The sequence below is a fragment of the Peromyscus leucopus genome, chromosome 15, assembly GCF_004664715.2.
Source record: "Peromyscus leucopus breed LL Stock chromosome 15, UCI_PerLeu_2.1, whole genome shotgun sequence".
NCBI classification, from domain to species: Eukaryota; Metazoa; Chordata; class Mammalia; order Rodentia; family Cricetidae; genus Peromyscus; species Peromyscus leucopus.
Window position 1 is genome coordinate 16,017,178 of NC_051076.1, and position 22,845 is coordinate 16,040,022.

At 47.4% G+C, this 22,845-nt stretch overlaps 1 protein-coding gene across 1 annotated transcript in view; it reads right to left on the bottom strand.

Annotated features, from left to right (window-relative positions):
* Nucleotides 1–22,845, bottom strand: part of Capn8 (calpain 8) — a 48,017-nt gene that overhangs the window by 19,406 nt on the left and 5,766 nt on the right. Inside the window, exons 2-11 of the mRNA XM_037211076.1 lie at nucleotides 18,823–18,941; nucleotides 18,177–18,310; nucleotides 17,099–17,267; nucleotides 16,153–16,236; nucleotides 13,909–13,994; nucleotides 12,193–12,267; nucleotides 11,262–11,464; nucleotides 5,123–5,298; nucleotides 2,426–2,486; nucleotides 1,450–1,574 (exon numbers count right to left, since the gene is read on the bottom strand). Of these exons, the coding sequence (XP_037066971.1) occupies nucleotides 1,450–1,574; nucleotides 2,426–2,486; nucleotides 5,123–5,298; nucleotides 11,262–11,464; nucleotides 12,193–12,267; nucleotides 13,909–13,994; nucleotides 16,153–16,236; nucleotides 17,099–17,267; nucleotides 18,177–18,310; nucleotides 18,823–18,941 (1,232 nt within the window). The remainder of the gene's footprint in view (nucleotides 1–1,449; nucleotides 1,575–2,425; nucleotides 2,487–5,122; nucleotides 5,299–11,261; nucleotides 11,465–12,192; nucleotides 12,268–13,908; nucleotides 13,995–16,152; nucleotides 16,237–17,098; nucleotides 17,268–18,176; nucleotides 18,311–18,822; nucleotides 18,942–22,845) is intronic.

A 22,845-nucleotide genomic window follows, 5' to 3' on the forward strand; every position in this document is an offset into this window, starting at 1 on the left:
GGGAGGAAAGATTCCAGCAGGAGAAGAAGCTGTCAGTGCAGGTGGGCAGCTAACTGATATCTGGGCTTGTCTAGGGAAGGACAAACAGATGTTTCTAGAAAAATCCAAGGGTGGAACCAACCAAATAATCCCTGTTTAGGAGGCCAGAGTGGAGTGGGACCCGGAGCCACTGAGGCAAGAACTGGGTTTCTTCTGTGCTATCAGAGACCCCCATCCAGTTAGGTGTCAAGCATCTCTGGCCTTCGTGTCTTCCCTTGACATAACTCAGCTAGCAGTGATGGTGTGGGGATCAAGTGGACTCAACTGACGGCGATTCTCAAAGTGTGAGGCTGAAGTCAACAGGTGAACCCCGCGGGGTGGGGCGTGTGCAAATTGTTATATCTACCGCAGACCCATAGAGCCGGATGCTATAGACGTGAGGCCCAATGGTGTGTGATTTAACGATCCCACTAGAGATTGAGGCAAATTCAAGTTTGACCAGAAGTCTCTGTGACACTCGCAAATCACAGGATCTACACCAAGGTCGTGGTGGGCGCCCTTGGAGAAACTTCTGCCACTCATACACAGGACCCCACACTCAAATCGGTGGAGCATCTCTGACGGGAACCACCATTAACCACATTTAACTCGGGTATGGTTTCCAGTATTTCCTAGTAGTGAAAATAATGCACTACACCCTGCTGTGCCCTCCATGATAAATAGCATGCATTTGTGACCCAATCTGGGAACACAGTCTGAACCCAAGCCTATAAATCTGGGCCCTGTGGGTCTACCCACATCCCTGGTCAAATAGAGAACCTGGCAGAGGAGAGAAGGCAGCAGCCCATCACACACCACTGCATAATTAGTGCAATTGACTCCAGGTCAAAACCCAGCTATGGCTACACATCGGAGTCAAGGCTGTTTATAAACTTAGAATGCCTGTGTTCTCCTGACCCCAAGATGCTGCTATATAACTTGCTGGGATGTAGCCTGTACACTGAGATTTTTAAGACTTCCTAGGCTGCAGCTGAGACGGCCCTGGGCAAGCACACTCTGGGTCCTTGCTTTGTGCTGACTGTGCTCTCCTGTGGGGCCATGCAGGTCCCCTCTCAGGAGTGCTTCCATCAGCTGAGGTGCGTGGGACCAGTGACCAAGGCTCGGGAGGTCAGTGGGAACCTCAGACCATAAGGACACTACTGATGGGATTCCCTAAACCAGTTGTGACTTACTGAGAAGCATGGGACAGGCCAGGGCAGAGGGTGAAGTTGGCACTTCCCTCTCTAACCAGCCACCAGGGCACTTGTTTCTGTCGGCCAGACAAGAAGGGACCTATAGCACGCTGCAGTCACCTTAGTCAGAGCAAGCCACCATTCATATAGGGCAAGGATCATCCCTGTCCCCTTCCCAAAGGGCCTGACAGGTGGGACTTGGCCTTGTTCTCACTGGCTCTCAGGGCTACCAGCTCACCAGATCAAAAGAGTATCCACAGAGAGCCTGACTCCATTGTAGGAAGGAGTCAAAGGCAGGCATGCCCTTTCTTACTGAATGAAGATCGTCTCTGTGCAGGCGATACTCACGTACCTCCTTGGAATCTGTAGGGCAAAAGACAAGAGCAGGTCACCTGAGCGCTCAAGCCCCTCCCTTTGGGCATCTCTTCCTACAACTTACAGACAGACAGACAGCCACACACAGGGAGGAAGTTCTAGCTGAAATGAAAGGGGGTGAGCTTTTCTGAACTAGGAACTGCTCGGTGGATTCAAGGCCATATGCAGACTGCTGAGTCTTCGAAATCTGGGGCTGAGGATGCCCCTATTTTTACTTTGTGTAATCTACCAGGATCTCCCAAATACTCCAAAAGTAATATGTTTGAGCTTAAATTGGATCCAAGTTCTTCCCAGAGACTTCCTACCCTGGCCTGCCAGATCAAGGATTTGGCTGGAAAGAAAATTCCACTCAACTTAAGTCACAACTGATCCTGTCTTCAGCCATGGTGACTCAAACTAGGCCTACGAGAGATTCCTCCCAGATTTTTAAATTGGAAGGGAAGGGCTCCTTCCTTTATGCTGGTGACATTGGGCTGTGAAGAAAGCTAGACTAGGAGAACGTCACTGACACTAGAGAAGGGTGCGGAGAGAAAGTGTTCAGGTAGCCTGACTCCCTCGCCCCAAGCATCCTTCCTCTCTGCCCTTCGCTTTGGTTACATGAGGTAGTGAGTTCTTTCTCACTAGCTCAGCTGCAGCTCTCTGGGACACAGCTGAAGGTGTCGACTATGGAGAAGAGCTCTCGGACCCAGAGGGGGAGCCCTGCTATGCCCAGTGCCCCCGTGTCGGGCTGGAAAAGAGGACCTAGTCCTGCTGGGTCCTCCCTCCTCTGCCCCCCCCCACAGGCTGTTGGATCCAGAAGAGCATACTGACAGCTTAGGCCCATTGTCCAACCGCCTTACACTCTGAGGGGAAGTAGGGTCTGCCTGGCATCCCCTCAGCAGGGCTAGAGTGGTCAAGGGACTGGAGTTTAAAACACAGTCAGCCACACAGAGGCCTCTGCACCCATGAGGAGCTTCTGTAATTACTTTGGCCAGCTTTTCCTCCACAACCTGGACGCTTCTGACAATATGCTGTGAGTCTACCTGGTCCTGAGTCCCCTGAGCCAGACAGGAAGAGCCACTGCCCACAGAGAATGGAAGGGCAGGAAAGGGGCTCTTTACCTTCAGGGGTGCCTGGCAGCTTCTCAACTGGCCACAGGTTTTCAACCTCAGGCTAGAGTCTAGTTTCAGACAGTTACAGCCAGGGAAGGGAGACACCGGCAGGGATGAAAATATGATATCCCTACTAGCCAAGCTAATTCCCACACCCTAGCTGCTCCCTGCAGCCCAGCTACTCCCCACACTCCAGATGCTCCCCTCACCCCGGCTACTCCCCTTATCCCAGCTGCTCCAGACATCTATTTCCTCAATTTGACTTTAAAATCAATCTGTTCACAGAGTTCAGGCTCTAAATTATATGCCTCCAATGACAAGAAGCGAGACCACAGATCACATACACTGGAGTATTTTATAAACGGCTATAATTTGATACATGAAACTGACATGCTGTGTGTATTATTTATTGGTGCAAACACCATACCACACACAACTATTGAGAAAGAATGTTCTGTTGATCTGGCACAATGAAGGAGGCCTGACAGATAGAGCCCTGGCCACCATCCCTGAGTGGCTCACCCTGCAACTGTCCCTGCCAACTGCTGGTTCTCTGGAACAGTCACTGAGTTTTAAGCTGTCAGGGAGCACATGGCGTGCCTTCAGGCCAGAATGTTCTCTCCTCTCCACCTTTTAAACCCAGGTCATCTTCTGTAGACCTGGTTAAAGGCTCCCCCAGCACGAAGCTGAGATTCCCTCACCATCACAGATCCCCTCTGCCCTGCCATCAGAGTCCCATTCCTGGTGGGGAGCACCCAGAGGACAGGGACTGTGTGCTAGCACTCAGTGTCCCCAGCGTCCAGCTTTGCACATGGCACGGAGCAGAGGCTCAGGCAAGTTTGCTGTGTTGGGGTGCATGCAGGGAGGGCTACTATCTCTGTAAGCAGTGAGGGTGGGTTTGCAGTATTTGTGCCTAGACAGGACTGGAAGAGCTACGCTGGAGTAAAATGGAGCTTAGTTACTTTCAATTCTTTTCTCTTGCTGTTAAGTAGCAATTATTTTCCACCCCCACCCCCAATTCTTCCAATTGCACACACACACACACACACACACACACACACACACACACACACTCACACACTATACATACACACACATGCACACTCATACATACATTGTTAGTGTTAATTGCCAACTTGATAGATGCGAGTCATTTAGAAGATAAGCCTGTGGGCTTGTGTAGGATTGTTAATTTACATAAGAAGACCCGCCCACTGTGGGTGGCCCCATTCCCTACCCTATAGTATCTTGGAGTATGTAAGTGCAGAGAGGGAGCTAAACAGTGTGCAGTCGCTGTTCTCTTCTGTTCGCAGACCAGCTGCTTCAAGTTCCTGCTCCCTTGACTTCCTGCCATGGTGGACTGTGCATTGATCTGTAAGCTAAAACAACCCTTCCTTAACTTGTTTTAGTCTCTCTCTCTCTCTCTCTCTCTCTCTCTCTCTCTCTCTCTCTCTCTCTCTCTCTCTCACACACACACACACACACACACACACACACACACACACACACACACACGCACACCTGAAACCTTAAATTTAAGACTAGAATAAATGGAGCTGGAGGGAGATGGTATGGGCCTGGCAACTGAATTTTTCCTTGTTTCAAAATTTATTACAATGCTTATTTTATGTGCATTAATTTATACTGAGATGCTGGGCTTCCTAGCGGCTCTGGGTCTTCCTGATTAGAATTGTATTTTTAAACCAAGAAATTCACTTGTATTATACCAAAAAGCTAAAAACTGAGTGCCCATAGGATATGTTTTATGGAGTCTTTGCCTGGGTAAAGAAGTAGACGGTAGCATGGTCCTAGGTGGATTGTCAGCCCTGAAGACTTGATTTACTGTGTCAGGGAGACGAAGACCACAGAGAGGCAGTCGCTGGCGAAGCCTGGCATCCTGAACTAGGGACTGAAGTCTGAGACAAGAACCAGCTGTGTTCCCCAATCCAGAGACTCCAGAACCGAAAAAGGCTGTGTGGTCCCTCGGACCCAAGCGGGTGCCTTGTGTGTTTCCAGGCGACTTCCTATGGAAGGAAGAAGGGACTATATACATGTGGCTTCTGTATCCAGCCACCTGCTCCCACTCTGAAATGCATTTTATTGCTCAAATGTTTTCCTCCCTCATCTTTTGGGCTCCTGTGCCCCTGAGACACCTCTTCTTGGAAAAGAGTCTGATATGCAAATTTGCACTGAGTTCTTACTGACAGGTAAGGTGCAATGAGTTAGTGCATATCTCAGTCTTAACAGCAGAAATTCCAGCCATAGGGATGAATCTCTGACTATGGAATCCAGGCCTCAGTAAGAGTTCTATGGATGTAAGGGAGCAAGGACAACATCATATTAAGAGTATTTGAGCAATAGGGGAAATGAACTCCAATCATTGACTGAAACATCCAGATCGAAGACATCAGTGCACCCTGATGGAGGAATCTGACTCAGCTGTACCTGGTAGATGGCATAGCCTATGCTGAGCATGCCCTGGCCGATCCTCTTCCGCCGTCTGCGATTCTTCTGCATCAGACCCAGCAGCACCGTACAGCAGGATTCATTGGTGCCCTCCTCCTGGTCCTCATCCACATCATCCAAATGGATTTTGAACTGGGGGTTGGTCCAGTAAGTGGCTGGAAACCATCCAGGGACAATGGTCCAACAGGGTGAGGAGATGAAGAATGGAAATTTAAAAAAAAAAGAAAGAATGAAGGAGCCTCCACCGTCCCAATGAAAGGGTAACCCTGGTCAGATTGTCTGGCCCAGTAGAACTGGGAAGCAACCCCCACCTCCCGGCTCCACCCCACAGGTAGATGCTTAGAATGTCTATCTCGTCTGCTTGATCAACCAGTAGCCCAGAACTGTGGTGAAACCTGAGATCTTGCCATCCCAGGCTGCTCTGGACTGCACCAGGAAGCAATATCTTGCCTTCCTGGAAATCTTCCTTTCTTCCTGTTCTTAGCTGAAGACTCCACCTGGAAGGAGCTCTTTAGAGAGAAGTGTATCTCTGGGATGGATGACAACAGCGTCCCAGAAGAACCAAGAAGGCCTTTGCCTCCTAGCTAGAAAGCCATCTGACCGTCATGTGCTCCACCAAGCCCAGGAGAAGCCCCAGCTTTGGATTACAACCCCATGATGCCCTGAGACCCATCCTCTATCCCTCAGCCCAATGGGCCTCCAGTGATGTCCAGTGTTACCGCCTGCTTATGAGACACACGACCTTCCAGACAAGTCATTCAATAATGTAAGAGAAATCACAATGTCATTAAGCACTCCTGCTACACTGCCTATTGATACTTAAAAAGATGACTTTTTGAGCTGGGGAGGTGGCTCAGTGGGTAGAGGGTCCTCCAAGCAAGAGGACCCGAGTTCAGATCCCAGCACCATGTCAAAATGTCAGTTGTGGCTATGCATGTGTGTTGAGGGATATTAGAACACACTGTGAACCCCAAGTTTGCATTTTTGCTAATTAAATAAAATTAACCGTGGGTAAGGAAGCTGAATTAGCAACTAGTTAACAGAAAGTAATCATAGCACCTCAGAGGGCATCCGGGAGAAACAGAGTCACAGGAAGTAGAAAGGTGGAGCTTGGAGTGGCTCAGCCTTTTCTGGTTTGGCAAAGCAGGAGCATCAGTCTTCCATGGACAACAGAAAGGAGAAAGGGTTAGGCAGTTGTTACTCAGCCTCTCTGAGCTCGAAGGTTTTCACCCCAGCCTTTGAATCTCGAGTGTTATTCATAACTAGACGGCTAGAGATTTAGTTAAGGCTACCTTTAGCAGCCGCGCTTGCAGGAGCAGAATTCTCACCAGGCTGCATCCTGAGCTGCCAGGCCACTGCTAGAGAAGCAGACCAGTAACTGCAGAGCTGCAGTTGCTGGCTGAGATAGCAGCAGATTAAGGCACAGCCAACGTGCTGAAGTTAAAACAACATTTGGCACCCAATGTGGGGCACATAATTCTACTTAGGGTCTAAGGGAGCTGGGAAAAATGGTTTCCTAGTAGCCTGGTGCTTGTAGCACACAGAGGCACAGCCCTGCCATACAGAGAGCACTTGAGCAGGCAACATGTTAAGCAGAAACAGCGAGCTAACTAAACACCTGCTGTATTTCAGGCACCAAGAGCTGGGGTGGTTAAGTGCAGCTCCCAGGTACATGCGGCTCTTGGCCATGCCCATGGGGCATAAAGTTCAGCTCTCACAGACCCGAGCAGGGAGGGCCAACCACCAGCACTAAGCCACAAGGCAAGTTTAAAGTTTGGCTCACATGGTCAGAGAACGTTACAGGCGGACAGCAAAGCAGGTCCAGACCAAAAATACCTATAAACATGCTAGCGCTTTTAAAAATGTTTGTAGTTCTTAAGAAAGAAAAGAAAATGGGTATAGACAGTCATGTGAAAAAAACAGTTTAAAAATAATAAAGTCTTTAAAAGAGAGAGTAAAGTAATATAAGGGGGAAAGGCCACTTAAAGATGGGAAATACACAGGGAATCTGGATCCTACATGGTGTTAACTTTTTTAATGCTGATGAGCAAATGACAGCTGCTGAAAGACACTGGATTGTAACAGCGACTGCTGAATTAAACCAGCCTAGATACTTTAGGGATGCCTTAACTTTAAAATGGAATTCAGAAGATGTATTGTGGTGGGGGATAAGTGATGCTTTTTGTTTCCACAGGAAATGAAAGGCTGTAGATTCCTTCAAGGTTAAGAGAGATCAGGTTTGATCAGGGGAGACCTCCTGAAAGTCTTGGCTACAGACATAAAGAAATAACAACAACAAAAATAACCCTACAAGACATGTGACATTTATACTGATTCCTCTGCATGGGAACAATTCTGAGACTGGACAAAAAAAAAATGTTACAACTAATTTCCCCAGGACTTGACCATTGTCTCAATTTTCTCAGGGTCCCCTGGAGATACTGTCACCCCCAGACAACAGGAAGCAGTCTAGAGAACACCACACTCACATTCTCAAGAGGTGTGATGGGTGGTTTTTGGTCATTTGGTGAGTTATAAATATAATCATTTAGGGGCAATATAGGAATAAATGGTAAAAAGACAACTATTAATCTCAAATATTTTATATTGGTATGGATTTTGGTATATTGATACAAATTTAAATGATTTTGTTATATTGTATGTATGTTTCTACACTTATTTAAGGTATTCTACCTATGTAGCTCATTTTAAAATGTAAGGTATAATTAAGAAATGCAGGCTAGGAGTTAGTCATCTATAATAATCAAACCTATAGTCATGCTAGGTATGTTTTCAAAGTTAAACAGATACATTTTAGATAGATAGTGATCTTCAAATGCTTTAGAGACCGACAAAATATGGCATTTAAAATGCTCGATAACCTAAGGCTTTTTGTGAAGTGAGACACATCTGCTCCTGGCAGCATCAGTCAACTTCATAAAAGAAAGATGGGCGTTGAAGAATCTCCACATGGAGTTTGCTTTCATTGTGCCAAAGCTAGCCACCTGGGCAAGAAACTGTCCTTTCCTTTACTACTAACATTATACCATCCAAACAGGACATGCAGGACACAAAGGAAAGCAACTGCTGAACTTTGCCAAGACAAGGTAGGACAGTCCTTCCAAATTCCTGCTTCATAGAAATTTCTGCCAGACCCTCTAGGGCTATAGGCTGAAGATGGACACCTCATGTTGCAGAGGAACCTTGGGTGACTGTCCAGGCAGCCAGATGTCTCTGCCATTTCTATAGTTTTGGAAGTGGCTTACACTGCACTTCCTGTTTACTCAGGTAATATTATATCCTTCTGGGGCCTTTGATGGAGTTGAAGACTAGATAGTTATAGTTACAGTTTCCCTTAGTTATGACAGAAGATAAATTAGGTACAAAACTTTGGGTTCACCAAGATAGGACAAATAATGGAGTATTTTCTCTAAATTTGCCAAATATAAATGGACTGGATATTGTAAATGCAACTCTTACTTGATAATTATTCTTGTTATATATAGTTTTACTATATTAAAGTTAAAATCCTTTCCTTCTTATTTAGTCAAAAAGAGGTAAATGTTGTAGAATAGAATATTTGTTTAGCTATGTAAAGGTGTGTTGCTTTTGTTTATGCTGCATTTGTTTAATTATGTAAAGATATGTTACTGTTTCACCTTGCCTGCCTAAGGCACCTGATGGGTCCAATAAAAAGCCAAATTGCCAATAGCAAGGCAGAGGAAGAATAGACAAGGCTGGTGGGCAAAGAGTAAAGAGGAGCCAGCCAGCCAGGGGCCAGACAGACAGACACAGAGGAAGCAAAAAAGCAGAATAGACAGTAGATAGATGAGGTAAATGAGCCTCAGAGCAGCAAACAGATTAATAGAAATTGGTTGATTTAAGCTAGCTAGAAACAAGCCTAAGCTAAGGCCGAGCATTCATAATTTATAATAAGTCTCCATGTCATGACTTGGGGGCTGGCGGTCTAAGAAAGCCTACAATGTATGTGCCTGTAAACCCAGTGCCATTGGGGGATACAAACAGGAGGCTTGTTAGGCCTTGTTGGCATAGCTCCAGGTTTAGTAAGAGACCCTGTCTCAAAGGAATAAGAGACAGAGGGTGAAAGAGAATGAATAAGGAGAGGTGAATGAGAGACAGCATGGACACCTAACATCTGCAAGAGTGCACGCACACACGTGCACAAAGCAACACTCCACACGCACACACATAACACCTTTATTCAAAGACAACTTTTGAAAAAGATCTCTCAACTTAGCAACTACCCAAGCTAAGCAAAGAGAAGCCTAAGGGATCCACCACAGACACACAACAGTTCTTTGACTGAATTAAGCTGAGAGTATATATAATTGAAGAAGACAGGTCTGACAGACTCCGCCATGCTAGGCACTCAATTGCAACAAAGAATTGGGGAGGAGTGTTTGTTTTAGGGTGAGCAGGGGTCAGCGGGTGTTTTTACAATCTCTGCATGATGGTGCAAGCTCTATAAGACAGCCTAGCATTCACATATGTCCAAGGCCCATTCATTATTTTTTTTTCCCGTAACAGTGAGAGTACTTATTCAATTCCTCCTCCTCAGAGCCTCCGTTTCTAGATTTTTTTTTCACTCAAGGCACAGGTGTATATGGATTTTAAGATCAGGTGTCTGTGAATTCCAGGGGAGACAGAAAATTCGGTAATCTTCTGTACTTACTCCATTACCACGAGGCAAGAACAATCCATTTCTTCCTGACAGCTAGCTGGCAGCGCAGATGGGATTATGATTTGGTGCGTGCAGATACCTTGGGCACCCCCCATGGTTCTGAGCTTCCAGAATGATCCATGCGAATTTCCTATGTCTTTTCTAAGAGCTTGTTAATGGTGAGCATATTTTAATTTCTCCCAAATGTAGCATTACTGCAATCCCTACATTTTTTGTTTACTCCTTAACAGTACTAGAGGAAGAGAATGGGCCATAAAAATAATACATCCCATTTGTATAACACTGCACAGTTTACAAAGCGAGTCCTCGTGCGCTTGGAGTTACAATGCTCACTGTGCCCCAGCGAGTTGGAAGGTAGGAATTATGAACCATTGTGAGGGCTGAAAAAATCGGAAGCTCCAGGAAAGGAGTGCCCCTCAGGCCTCACAACTGTTCAGCTGACTGATGGGGGCAAGCCACCAGCTCCCCCTCCAGGTCTGTCAGCAGCTGATCTTGGCAGCCAGATGGAGATGGATGAGGAAGGAGGTAAGACCTTGTGCTCCGTCTGTACCCACACGGGGGTTTACAATGCTACCATTTCTACGGCATGCGGTGCTCTGGCTGGGAAGAAAGCGGCGGCGGCTGCCCCTGACCCCTGCATGGAGACACCGAGTCAATCAACACAAATCAACGGAGCAACAGCAGCCAGAGAAGCAGGGAGGTGGGGACTCTCAAGAGGGGAGTGTGTTTTTCTTTCCTTTGTGTCTCCTGAGAGCTGGGGGTCCTTTCTCGGTTGTTTCCTCAGCAGCTATCTCGGTGGACGCAACCTAGGAGGAGTCTACACAAGTACACGTTAGTCATCTTGGGAGAACCAGGGAGGCGACTCTCACCTTTAAGGGAGCCAGAGTTAAGACAAAAGCAGTGGTTTACCCCAGAGTATCCCCACCAGGGAGGGATCGCTGATGACCTCCCCTGCCACAGAATGGAGCATGACCCACACAGAGCCTGGGTATGTCCATTCCTGACCCCCACAGCCTCACCCCTTCAGCCGTAACTCAGGCAGCACAAAGCAGAACGGCTGCCCTTCTGAGTGCGGCCCACTGAAGTGCTAGATTGTCTGCCGACGTTGTTAACCATTCTACTCCCAAGCTCAGTGGGCTGGTGTCAGCCAGCTGAACCAGGCAGGGCAGGCAGAAACCCAAGAGAAGACCAGGAGGCCTTAGTAGATGGTCCAAGAACAGGTTGTGAAAAGCAGCATGCTGGGAGAGCAGGGGTGGCTGAAGCAAGCATGATTTAAACACACGGGAGCCGAGACAAGGCCTCAGGTGGACAGCTGCAGAACCGCTGTCCACCCTTGCCGGCCTGGCCTCCAAGCCAGAGAAGAAACAGGACCTCAGATCCGCGGGCACTCATTATCCCAAGATCCATGTTAGAAGCCATGCAGCCCCGGCAGGAAAAGCCAGATGGCCTCTGCCTCACCTGGGTGGTTCTGGCAGCCTCCGGCTGTGGAGCCGCGTGTCCAGCGGCCATTGAAGAGCACCAGGTTCCATTTGTGGAGCTCTTCACTGCTCAGAGAGTCTGGGGGCAGGTTGCATATCTCCAGTCGAGAGAACTGCTTCAAGAAATCCGAAAAGGACATCCTGAAGAACAGAGGGACCGGAAGGGAGTGAGTGAAGTGGGCTGGACTGGAAGAGAGATTGGAGGCCCAGGAAAGAGCCCTGTCTTCCAGCAGCTCTAGACGGTCTGGATTCCCTCCGTCTACAGCCCAGTGACACAAGCAAACAGAGCTACCGTCTAAATGCGTCACTGTGGTCAGCATCTCAGTTCCTAAAGAATCTCCCTCCTGTATCTGTCAGCCACACAGAGTTGGAACCGTGAACCAAAGGGACTCCCCCAGGACGGGATGCCAGGGCAGCCCTCGCCTCTAGGCTGGATCACAGCTAAGCCAGCTAAGCCCAGTAGAGGTTCATTTATGAAGAATTCTCCATGATATCCAGTGTGGAGATAGCCTCTAAGACATTGTATCTTCCACAGACACCCCCTCCCATCCCAGGCAAAGGAAAGAATACTGTTTTGACTGTAAGCTAGGCCTTAGAATTTGGGGGGGGGGGGGAGATCATTGTTTTAGACTCACAACAGGCAGACAGGCTGCTGGCCAGGTCCTGTTGTGGGCACAGAGATCTGGGTCCCAAGGCTTTAGATATGAGAATAAAGGAGAATTATACTAGGGCAAGGGGGCAGGAAATAATAGTGGCCCCTGAATTAGGAACCTCATCACAGTCCTGGAAGTCCTGGAGACTGGTCCTCCTGAGTACCTTAGACCAGACTGACCACCAAAAGGACAGTCCTTCAGCACACAGCCTCTCACCAGAACTCTCCATCCTCTGCCCTCTTGGCCAGTTCTTCCTTCTTCCTGGGATCGATGTAATTCCACTCAGGTGCACTGTGGAGGTGGGGGAGAGGAGCCAGAGGTGGTCATGGCTGGGATGCAAGCTGTTGGCTGCAGCTACATGGCCCTGAAGCACCTCAGATGGGATGCACCCCCATCAAGGGAAGAAGGCAGGCTGGACCTGGTATGAAGCAGTGTACCACTGGAAGAAGGGGACAGAAGAAGAAGCCAAGGACATGGGCTCCTGCAGGGGCGGCCAGGGCATGCAGCAGAAACGTAATGACTTTATTTTAATTTCACTCTCCGGGTAAGTTTTACATTCCAATTAAGACCCACAGACCTCCGACCATTGGAACAAGGAGTCCCGTCACAAGAAAGGCAGGTACTGCTGTATCCATTAGTAACTTGTCACTCTTGCCCTCTATCAGACTGGGGTGGACTAATTTATAAGAGGACCCAGCCAGCTCCGGGCACACAGACACTGTCCACTTCCTCGGTCTACAGCTTTGATTATCAGGCCCATTGTTATGGGGATTTCCTTGAAGTAATGTTCCCCGGTGTCCTGCTGGTGACCCTTCTGTGGTAATATCCATACACTTTGTTCAAATGCCGTCTATAGCGGCCTGACCTTTGGGTTTTCCTGCAATGCATAGCTAGATAAGTGAATGGTGTCAGGATCAGTCCTAAAAACAAACAGAAGCTCTTCCCTGGGCACACCCAGCCAAAGTCTCTCTCCTTCCTCCCCAGCCAAGAAGACAGCCGGGCCCAGCCTTTCCCTCCAGCTGGCTTCTAAACACTTGGAGACCAGCAAAAGTGTTCTGGAGCCATCATAACATCCATTCAGTCAGTACCAAGTCCCACAGTGTGCTTGTTACAAGCAAAAGTTAGGGGATCTGATTGGGAATTCTAGATCTAATCTGGTCTCCCAGTTGGTTTGAATTTTGTTGTTGTTATCGTTGATATTTCAAACTTAAACAGCAGCAAAACACAGCTGGATGCTAATGGGATTCAGACACGTCACCTAAGAGCGTCCATGTCCTCCTTCTCCAACTACCAGTAGATAAATAGCCCAGACTGTGTCTCTGGCTAGTAGAGGACATCAGGGACATAGACGCCAGAGTATAGACATTGCAGGTCCTCATCTCCTTGGACTGACTTCCCTTATCAGTAGATGGGCAGCCCAAAGACTGTCCTTCCACCCAGTAATCAACACCCATCTAGTCAGGAACTCATGGGGTAAGTGACACTCCCGTTCATCACTGCCTGAGTGGGCCATGGCTCCCAGGATCAAGGTTCTCCCAACATCTTTGGTTTTTTTTTTTTTTTTTCTTGATACTCAGGAGAATAGTGTTTGTGGCAGGAAAATATCAGATTGTGAGTGGTTGATTTTACCTTGTAGTAACCAGTGTGGTAGGAAATAGGTAAGCCTTTAACACTAGGCAAAATTTCATGGAGCTGTCAAATTTCCAAGTGCCAAAGCAGAAATCCCTAATCAAAAACTGTGGCTAAGTGGTTTCTATTCTGCTTTTCCCAACCTGGAACCATGGAATACAATTTCCACAGCATGTTGCGTAACCTACAGACAGCGAGTGCTGCAGAACCCACTGAACAATGGGTCTAGTTGCCTATGGTGTGTGTTACGTGACATCTTTACACAGGGAAGGTGAGCCTCAGGAAAGAGAGAGAGGGACCTACGCATCACTCCAGGCTCCCGACCACTCCACTTCACCCCACGGGTTCCTCAGTCGGATCAGCTTCTCTGGGCAGCCACGGAAATCCAACTGCAAGAGCCACACACAGGCAAATCACCACACTGCTGCTGCGCCCAGGGTGATCAGTGTTTCAAATGTCTCCAAAAGACCACACTTTCCTTTTCTTTACCATGCTGTGTTTAAACTTTGGTCAAATATTTTGCTTTCACAAGCTATTAGAACAAATGAAGAGTGAGTCTACCACAAAACCAACTATGTATCTACTTAAACTTAGGTTTAGATTTTGCAGTTGATTAACTTGGAACTTGTTCTGAATATCAGAGACAGCATTCTAATAAATTCTCCCTAAACAATGCCAATGTTGTGGAAGTTAACATTTATTGATTGCTTACTACTGGGTTAGGCACAGTGCTAAACATTTCAAATGCATGGTTGCTTTATTTAAACTTCACACTTTGACCTCAACAATAGGAGATCCAGAGAAGCCCAGTTATTCAAGACTATCTAGTTAGCTGTATAACTATCCCCTCCTCAAGAAAGCTCATTAGACTTGGGAAATAAAGGAAACTTGGGAGCCCAGGAAGTTCCTGAAAGTTACAAGATTCACAAAGCCCCTCCCGAAGGTTGTAAAAGCAGTGGACAGTTGCAGAGCAAGCAGAGGTTCTTCATTGGGTGCTGCCTGCAAGTCAAGCAAGGAGTTCCAGGGATGCAGTTTTCATGTATTGTCACCCACGCTAGCTTTCTGGTGCTGCAACTGGCTGCCTTTGAGTCATCCAGGCTTCTGTAAGCCAGCGCAGCATGACCACTGGTCTACTGAGGTGGGTCTGGTGGAACTGTTTCCTTGATCTGTCATCCCTGGTGCCTTATCTGGGTTGAGTAGATGCTTGTTCACCTCTCTCCAGGAAAATCGTAGGAGCCTAGCAGAGTGTCTCCAAAGCCTAAATGTATAAATGCCCTCAGGAACTTGTGGTAAAATGTGGTCACCTCTGTTGTGGGGTTTGCAGGTGGAGCTTTCTAAAACACGTGATGGGGTTCATGTCTTTCCTACAAGCCTGAGTCCATTCTTCTGGTGTGAGTTCTCCTTCTCTCAGGACTGGATTAGTTGCTAAAGGTGCTATATTGCAAATCTCCTCTTGTTTGTCTCTCTTCTGAATGTGCCCACTTACCCTTCCAATTGACACTGTTATGAAGCTATACAAAGCTACCCAGTATTAGACTTCCCAGACTCCAAATGCATGAGATAAAAAAAAAAAAAAAACCTCTTTCTTTTATAAATCACCCAGATTCAGGTATTGTGCTATAGTAACAGATAAGGACTAAGATACTACCTCATGCCACTATTTAATGAGCACTTGAGTGTGGTCCCCATGCACCACTGCACACATGCTAGCACATATTTGCACAAGCAGGTCAGTCTATTAGGTCTTTATCACCATCATTTGCATCATACACTAGCCCATAGTTTCCTCACACATTCCATTCATGTTTACGGAGTTGACTTGATTTAACAATACCACATTCAATAGAAAGATGTGTAGTGAGTACTGCCATCACTACAATAAGCAGCGAGAGCTGGAGTACTCAGTGTGTGGCTATTTCTGCACAATCACTGGAAAACCCAAAGAAAATGTATTTCTCAGTTGTGACACTTTCTGGGTTGATGTGTTTTACATTTATCTTATCGTCCACTTATATCTATGCTTTTAACTATAAACCAAATTATTCAAACCCCATTTGGATGTAGGTAGACCATATGAAATAAAAATCATGAATATTACAGGCCGTGCTGGGGCCAGAGAATGAAGACTATCTATGTGCCTTCTCATTATTAAATATCATCCTGAACACTGGAGTAGAAATTCTTTCTTCTTTTAGGGACTCCTATGAGTTTATACTGCTTTGCCTACATGAACATTTGTTTGGAATGTGTGTAGAATCTAACTGATAGTCCCTATAACTTTTCTGATCACACCTCAGAAAAGAGGCAAATTTAATTAAAGCCAGACAGCTGGGGTGAGGGTGGCTCAGACACCGTCCTCTGAGAAGCTAAGAGTTGCGGGTACCCTGTAGTGAACACGAGTTAACTGCACATCTGTCTGGGGCTCTGCATCCAGAGAGAAACTTGCCCTGAGTAAACAGGAAAGCTCAAAGGCAACGCAAAACTTCTCAGCGGGATCTCCTACCGCTTTCTTGGGACACCCCAGATTTCATGTTAACCCCATCCTACCTCCTCGACTCCGGTAACAGAGTATGCGTGACCCTTAACCAGCTTTTGCCAGGTGACAGCTTCTGCTTCGGCTGCGCCTGAGGCCTGGTCAAAGAGAGAGTCCAGTCAGGGAGGCTGACGCTGACCTCTTTGAAGTCAGCGCTACAGTGCTTTCTAAAAGTACACCACACGGCCAGGGCTCTCCCAGGTGGGAAGAGTACAGGGTCAGCAACAACTCACAGACAGAGAGACCCATCTCTAGACGACCCCTTTTAACAAGTCAGGCAGGGAGTGAGTGGCTGCGGAGCCTAGAGTGTGACTGAGAGCATAGTTACACTGTTTCAGAAACAAACAAACAAATGAAACTACCCATCACGACAGTCAGAGAGGAAGAGAGAGCATCTGGGTAGACAGATAACAACCGGCCCTCAGGTTGATGGCTTCCAGACCTGATCTCTAAGGCCACATTGGCATTCCATACAGCCAATCTTCCTGTCAGGGCTGGACCCTCCTCTTTTCTTCAGGCATCTCCAAGTCCATCAAATATTGTCAGCTTTTTTTTTTTTTTTTTTTTTTTTTTTTCAAGACAGGGTTTCTTTGTGTAGCTTTGCGCCTTTCCTGGAACTCACTTGGTAGCCAGGCTGGCCTCGAACTCACAGAGATCCACCTGGCTCTGCCTCCCGAGTGCTGGGATTAAAAGCGTGCGCCACCATTTGTTTTCCCAAAGAATAAGATGATTTAGCAAACAGAGGGTAAGTAGATAGGGCCTAGGATCCAGGAGACAAGGCTGTGCTCTCGTGAGGAGCCTAGCCATACTAAAGTGGCTCCAATAGTTACCAGCAAAACATAATCTTAAAATGTGACTAAGCCTAGTTCCCACCCATTCATGAGGTCTTCACCAGTTCCTGTGCACTGTAAACCAACACGTCATCAGAGAAAAGAGAAAAAGGTAAGAGTTGAGGCTCACATCAATGGAGCAGCCCAACAGAGATCCCGCATGGAGGGCCTTCCGGATGATGTGGTACAGATTGCCTGGGGGCTTCCTCAAGTCATAAAACTCAGAGATGCCACCTGTGAAGTCTTCAAAGCCCTCAATGGTGGAGCCTCCAGCAAGAGCCTCATAGGAACCATTGAGCCTATTGAAAAAGAAAGAAAATAAACACCACCCACAGTCATGAGCAACCTAATAAGGGAACCACGGACTGGAAAGGGACAATGCCAGGACATAGGCCAGAGGGCCAGGGAAAGACCTTGGCCAGCTTTGACCAGGAGCCTAGCGCACGCACAGGCCACTGTTTTAGACAGACACCCCAGGATGTCACTAGGAACAGATCCTCAGGCAGACCCTCTCCAGGTCTCCCACTCCCTTTCAAAACCAAAAACCCTTCCAGAATTGGCCCTGACTGCTTGGGTTTCAGCGTGTCCAGCACAGCTAGGAATGGGGAGCCTTCCCTTGAGGCTGAGGGGTGTCTGTTAAGGATTACCATAACAGAACGAGAAAATTATTAGGGTGTCAGAACAGAGTGATAGCAAACAAGACCAATTCAAAGAAGCCTTTCAACTTTGAATGTCAGTCAGGAACATGACACTCAAGGAATGAGCCGAAACTTTGTTGAATTTGGTAGCTAAAAACCCTTCTTCCTTCATCATCATCATCATCATCACATAAACATTCATTCTGCCTCAAGATCTTACCAGGGGGTCTGAGAGAGGAAAATGTAATAGCTAGAGAGACAGTCTTAATGAGATAGAGTTAGGATCTTTATATACATATAATGTGTTTATGTTTGTGGTGTATCGAGTAGTGAACCAGGGCCTTATGCATGCTGGGCAAGCATTCTATCACTGAGCTACATCTCCAGCCCCAGAGACGAGATCTTAAACTCCCAGCCCAAATTTCCATTTCTCTTCAGAAGGGTGCTTTCAGTCTAGCCTGGGCATGTCTGGATGCTGGGGAAATGTGGCTATCGCACCCTGAGTGGGAGGTCAGGTGAGAGCCTTCAGGGAGGCCCCAGGGGCTTCTGGTTCCTCACCATCTCACTTACTTGGCATAGGCTTTCTCCAGCAAAGCACTCCAGAATTCACTGCCTTCTTCAGAGTGTAGAAAGAGCAGTTGTCCATTCTTGGTGGGGAGCCTGTCATCAATGACCACCTCCACCCACTCTCCGTACTGCCAGAACTGGGGGATGGAAAACATTACACCTATCACATGCAGAAGCAGAGAAGGGTCCTTCAGCAGCCTCCTTGCATGGGGTCTCTGCTGTCAGTGAGCTAGTCTCCAGGCTTTGTGAACCTTAAATGCCCTGAGAGGGTTTACACCTCATCCACACACAGGAGACACCACAGGCACCGAGAAACATCCAGTCTTTCTGGGAGTCTGTGGAGAAGAGAGCTTGCTCAGTATCACCCAGGAGCCAGAGTGGGTGGCTCAGGCTCACATCTCCTGGTCCTTCCTTAGTCCAGAGTGATTCCCTCATGGCCCCATGGCCTGAGGGAAGAGGGAAAGGAAAAGAAGAAGATTGGATAGATATATAAAGGAATGGTTCTCAACCAGGAGTGTCTACCCAAGTCACCCACAGGGATAATCTAACGTCAGTATTGGCCTCGCTTCCAAAGTTTCTGAACCCACAGATTTGAAGTAATAACTAAGTTACAAAAGTGGTGGCCAAGGTCACAACCAAGGCCTAATACCTGGAAATGGAAAATGCCTGCATAGTTCTTCTGGAAGCTCTGGTCCCTGGGAACCACTCGGTAAAGCAGCTTTTCACTCAAGGTGAGGGAGGCAATGGCTGCCAGAAGCCAACAATCACCTGCAAGGAATCAGAGGAGACCAAAAATCTGTCAGGCCAGGCCCTCACTGTCCCCATCACTCCAGAGTTCATGTCTGTTGTAGACTGACTTTGGCTGTAATACAATTCTGGAACATGGGTTATGTATCAACAATAGAAATGTACTTATCAAAGTTCAAGAAGCCGACAGAATTGGTATCGGTGAGAGTCCCTCTCTATTTCTACTTCTCTGCTTGATGCTGGTTTATGCACGACAGGAGAGTGAGCAGGCTGAAGGACCTGGCTAATTCTCCCACCCATTAGAGGACCACCAGTGCCCACGGTCCACTCCTTAGCATGATCACACCGGGTTTGGGGCCCAGCATTGAGTCTTGGAAGCACACAGTCAACCGAAGAGCACAACACCCTCACCTAAGTCACACACGCGGAGTCTCCTCTCATGGCTGAAGTGCACACACATGCAGCTCCTGAGGCCTCACTGGGAGGGTTTTCCTCAGGCGTGGAAGCTCTCTGTTCATCCCTATGGCTGTGCCTTACATGCTGACCACTTCACAGTTCTCAGGTTCCCAGTCAGTGGAATGGAAATAGAGAGAAAGAAAGAGAGAGGGGGGGGAGGAAGGAAGGAAGGAAGGAAGGAAGGAAGGAAGGAAGGAAGGAAGGAAGGAAGAAAGAAAGAAAGAAAGAAAGAAAGAAAGAAAGAAAGAAAGAAAGAAAGAAAGGAATTTGTCTTTCTGTCCCATTTGTTGTCAACTCGGATACATTTGATTGGGAGGAACACTGAAGCTATTCAGGAGCACATAAGGTATGCAAGTGAGTGAGTGAATGAATGAGCGATCGATCCTTTCCCACTATGGCCTTGAGTAATGACAGTTGATTCTGCATGATCTCTGTAGAGTATAATGGTCCTTTTATATTTCAGAGTTCACCACGAGAGCCTTGGTTATAATTCCCTTGTGATAGTGATGAGCACGAAATCACCATAATTTAAAGCAGAAGAAGTGAAAGTCAAGAGAGGTTAAACATGCCCGGGCTTGGTGTTGGTCACTTTGAATGCCTGAGTAAATTTAGAAGCAGATCGAAAATGCCCTTCTGCATGAGACAGACCTCCCAGGCTCCCGAAAGCCACCTCCAGAGACAGTATCGATGACTGTCAGTGACAACATCAACTGATGAGTCACAGCCCCAGACACTACATGCTTACCTTAACCAGCTGAGTGGGAGGGACAAGCACCCTGGAAGCTATGTAATTCTGCTCACGCTTGTGTATATATTCATGGTACTGTGGAGTCGGAGGGCAAAATGTCCTTACTGTCCTCACATTGTATGAAACAATATGCCATCACACTCCCCAATCCTGACTCTTTCCACTTCTCTGCGGACCCCAGGCCCTAGAAGTCTGGGGTTCAGTGAAGCAGTCCTTGTTTCTCTTATTCATCTGGTTCTTCTAGCTCTAACACCTCCTGGGTGCTCCAGACATCACTGTCCCCATGAAAAACATTAGACCCTCTCAGCCCTAGCCAGAAAAGCCCCTTTCTACAGTAGGCCCCAGTGAGACTCAGCTGGTCAAAGCGCTGAGCCTAGGAGACTGTTGAGTATTCAGTCCTAAGTGGCACATATATATCAATCCTTCCCTGGCAAGGCCATGGCATTCATGAAGTCACAGACTCTGGTTCCTGCACAAGACCTGGACCAAGTCAAACCAACAAGGTCAGTCAACAGTCAGCACACAGCACTAGTTCGATTTGGTGGGTTATATTTGTGGGAGGGAGGGAGGGAGGGAGGGAAGGAGGAGAAGACTGGAGAGATAACTCAGCAGTTAAGAGCACTCCCTGATCTTGCAGAGGACACAAGTTGGGTTCACAGCACCCACATGGTGGCCTACAATGCTCCTTAACTCCAGTTCCAGGGATTCAATGCCCTCTTCTGACCTCTGCAGGCATTTTATACACACACACACACACACACACACACACTTACTTTTTGAAGGATTTTTCTGATTTTTGAAGTAAGTAACCTGATCTTTACCAACAAACGCTATTCCTGAGATTATTAGGGGTTCAAGGTGAAGTTCAAGGTGAGCATGGAAACAGCACTTGTATGAAAACATTGGGCTACACTGCTCCTTGCTACAGAGAACCTCACTCAGCAGGGGTAAAACTTGTTTAACAAGCAATGTCCCAAGAGTGGAAACGATTTCCTTCTCCCCGCCTGGTTCCCCTCAGCTCAATTTCTTCCTAAGAACTCATGGTATAATGTCATTTCTTTGCTTAGAAACAAAATACAAACCTTTCCCCGGAATGCCTCCGCCCTACCTGCCTGGTCTCCCTCCCACTGTGAGTTCAGATTCCGGTCCAACCTGATCTTTTTTCTTACCTTCCTTTCCTTACCTGTCCCATCTGTCTGTACAGTGCTTCCTTCAACCTGACCAGTTGGGTCTTTACCCTCTCCATAAAGCCTGCCTTGAGGTCTGCTCAGAAGGCACCTCATTTGTTCTTTGTATGTTCTGGAGACATTATTTATCCCTCTCAGCTGATCCTAAATCCACTCACATGGAGGTTCCATGATGGCACATTCCTTACCATCCCTGATTAATCCCAAACCCCCAAGCCCTCCCGCCACAGGGCTCCTAGCTTGTGCCAAGGCTGCCTGATGATACATCTGTCTCTCCTCCCTGTTCCTCTCAGATCTCTTCCTGCCAAGCAGGAACATGGAGTCTCTCCTGGTAGCAACCCTGGCAGTAGCTGACAAACAGAGGAGACCCAGTAAATATTTGACAAATAAAAACATGTCAGTAAATGACCAAAGGAATTCATGAATCATGTTCTGTCCCTTTGTGAGTCAACAACAGCACCACACATGCTTGTACCTGGGAATCCTAGGGTTGGGATGAAGTAAACATGGCCATGCATTGAACCTCACAGAAGGAGACAGCAGGTGAGATGGGCACAGTCCCTGGAGAAGGGACACAATGAACGCTCTGTGGTGTCTCTGAGGTAGGCGGCTTCTCAAGGAAACCAGAGAGGCTCCCTTCTGTTGAGAAGATTCCCACTCCCAATCTAAGCTGCCGAAACATCCCACTCCAGGCTCTTCCTCTACATTCCGATAGAGCATGCCAGAAAACATCCCTCGGTGGCTCACATCTAACAGGTCTGCCCAGCCAAGAAAGAGTGTAATGTTTTCTTTCTTTTCCTCCCTCCTGACATTTCGCAGAGTCCACCCAGATGCTGCAGTAAGCACAAAGAAATGCCATAGGTATAGACATTTGGGTCCCTGCCAATTACTACATAAAGCATGAGGGGACGCTCTTTACAGGATGCTTTTTCTAAAGTGCCCAAATGAATGTGCTTCCTTTCAAAGGTACTCTTGGAATGACAGACATTTAGTCTCCTGCTCAAAATACCCGAGACACTTGTTTGAGGGGTATGCCTTCATCTCTGAACGTAGTTTTGATTTACAAAAGCAGTCATGGAGCTTTGGGATCTACGTTTGTTGGCAGATAAGGTAGACAAGAAAGCCTGGAAATGTCTCCACAGACAAACATCTTCTCTTCAGCCACCTCCTAGCTGGTGGTCACCATGGTTAGCGTTCCCAAGAATTTGAGTTTGAAGTGGGAATTTGGTAAAAGCACCTGCTTCCTGATGGAGTGTGGCAGATTTGCCTACCACAATCCTTCTGCTCACTGCTCTTCCCATCCTCTTACCTAGGAAGTCTGCCTTATGCCTGGAGATCCAGAGACCTCTCATAAACCCTATAGCGTGGGATGAAAGTCAACACACTTGAGAGAACAGAGCAGAAGCCCAGTGTGTCTCTGGGTTTCTAAGAACTAGCCCAGGGCTACCCACCTCCAGGCTCCTGTTACAAAAGAGATATCTGCCCCTCATCCCAACTTGTTTAAGCCATTACAGTTAGGTTCAATACTGCTTGC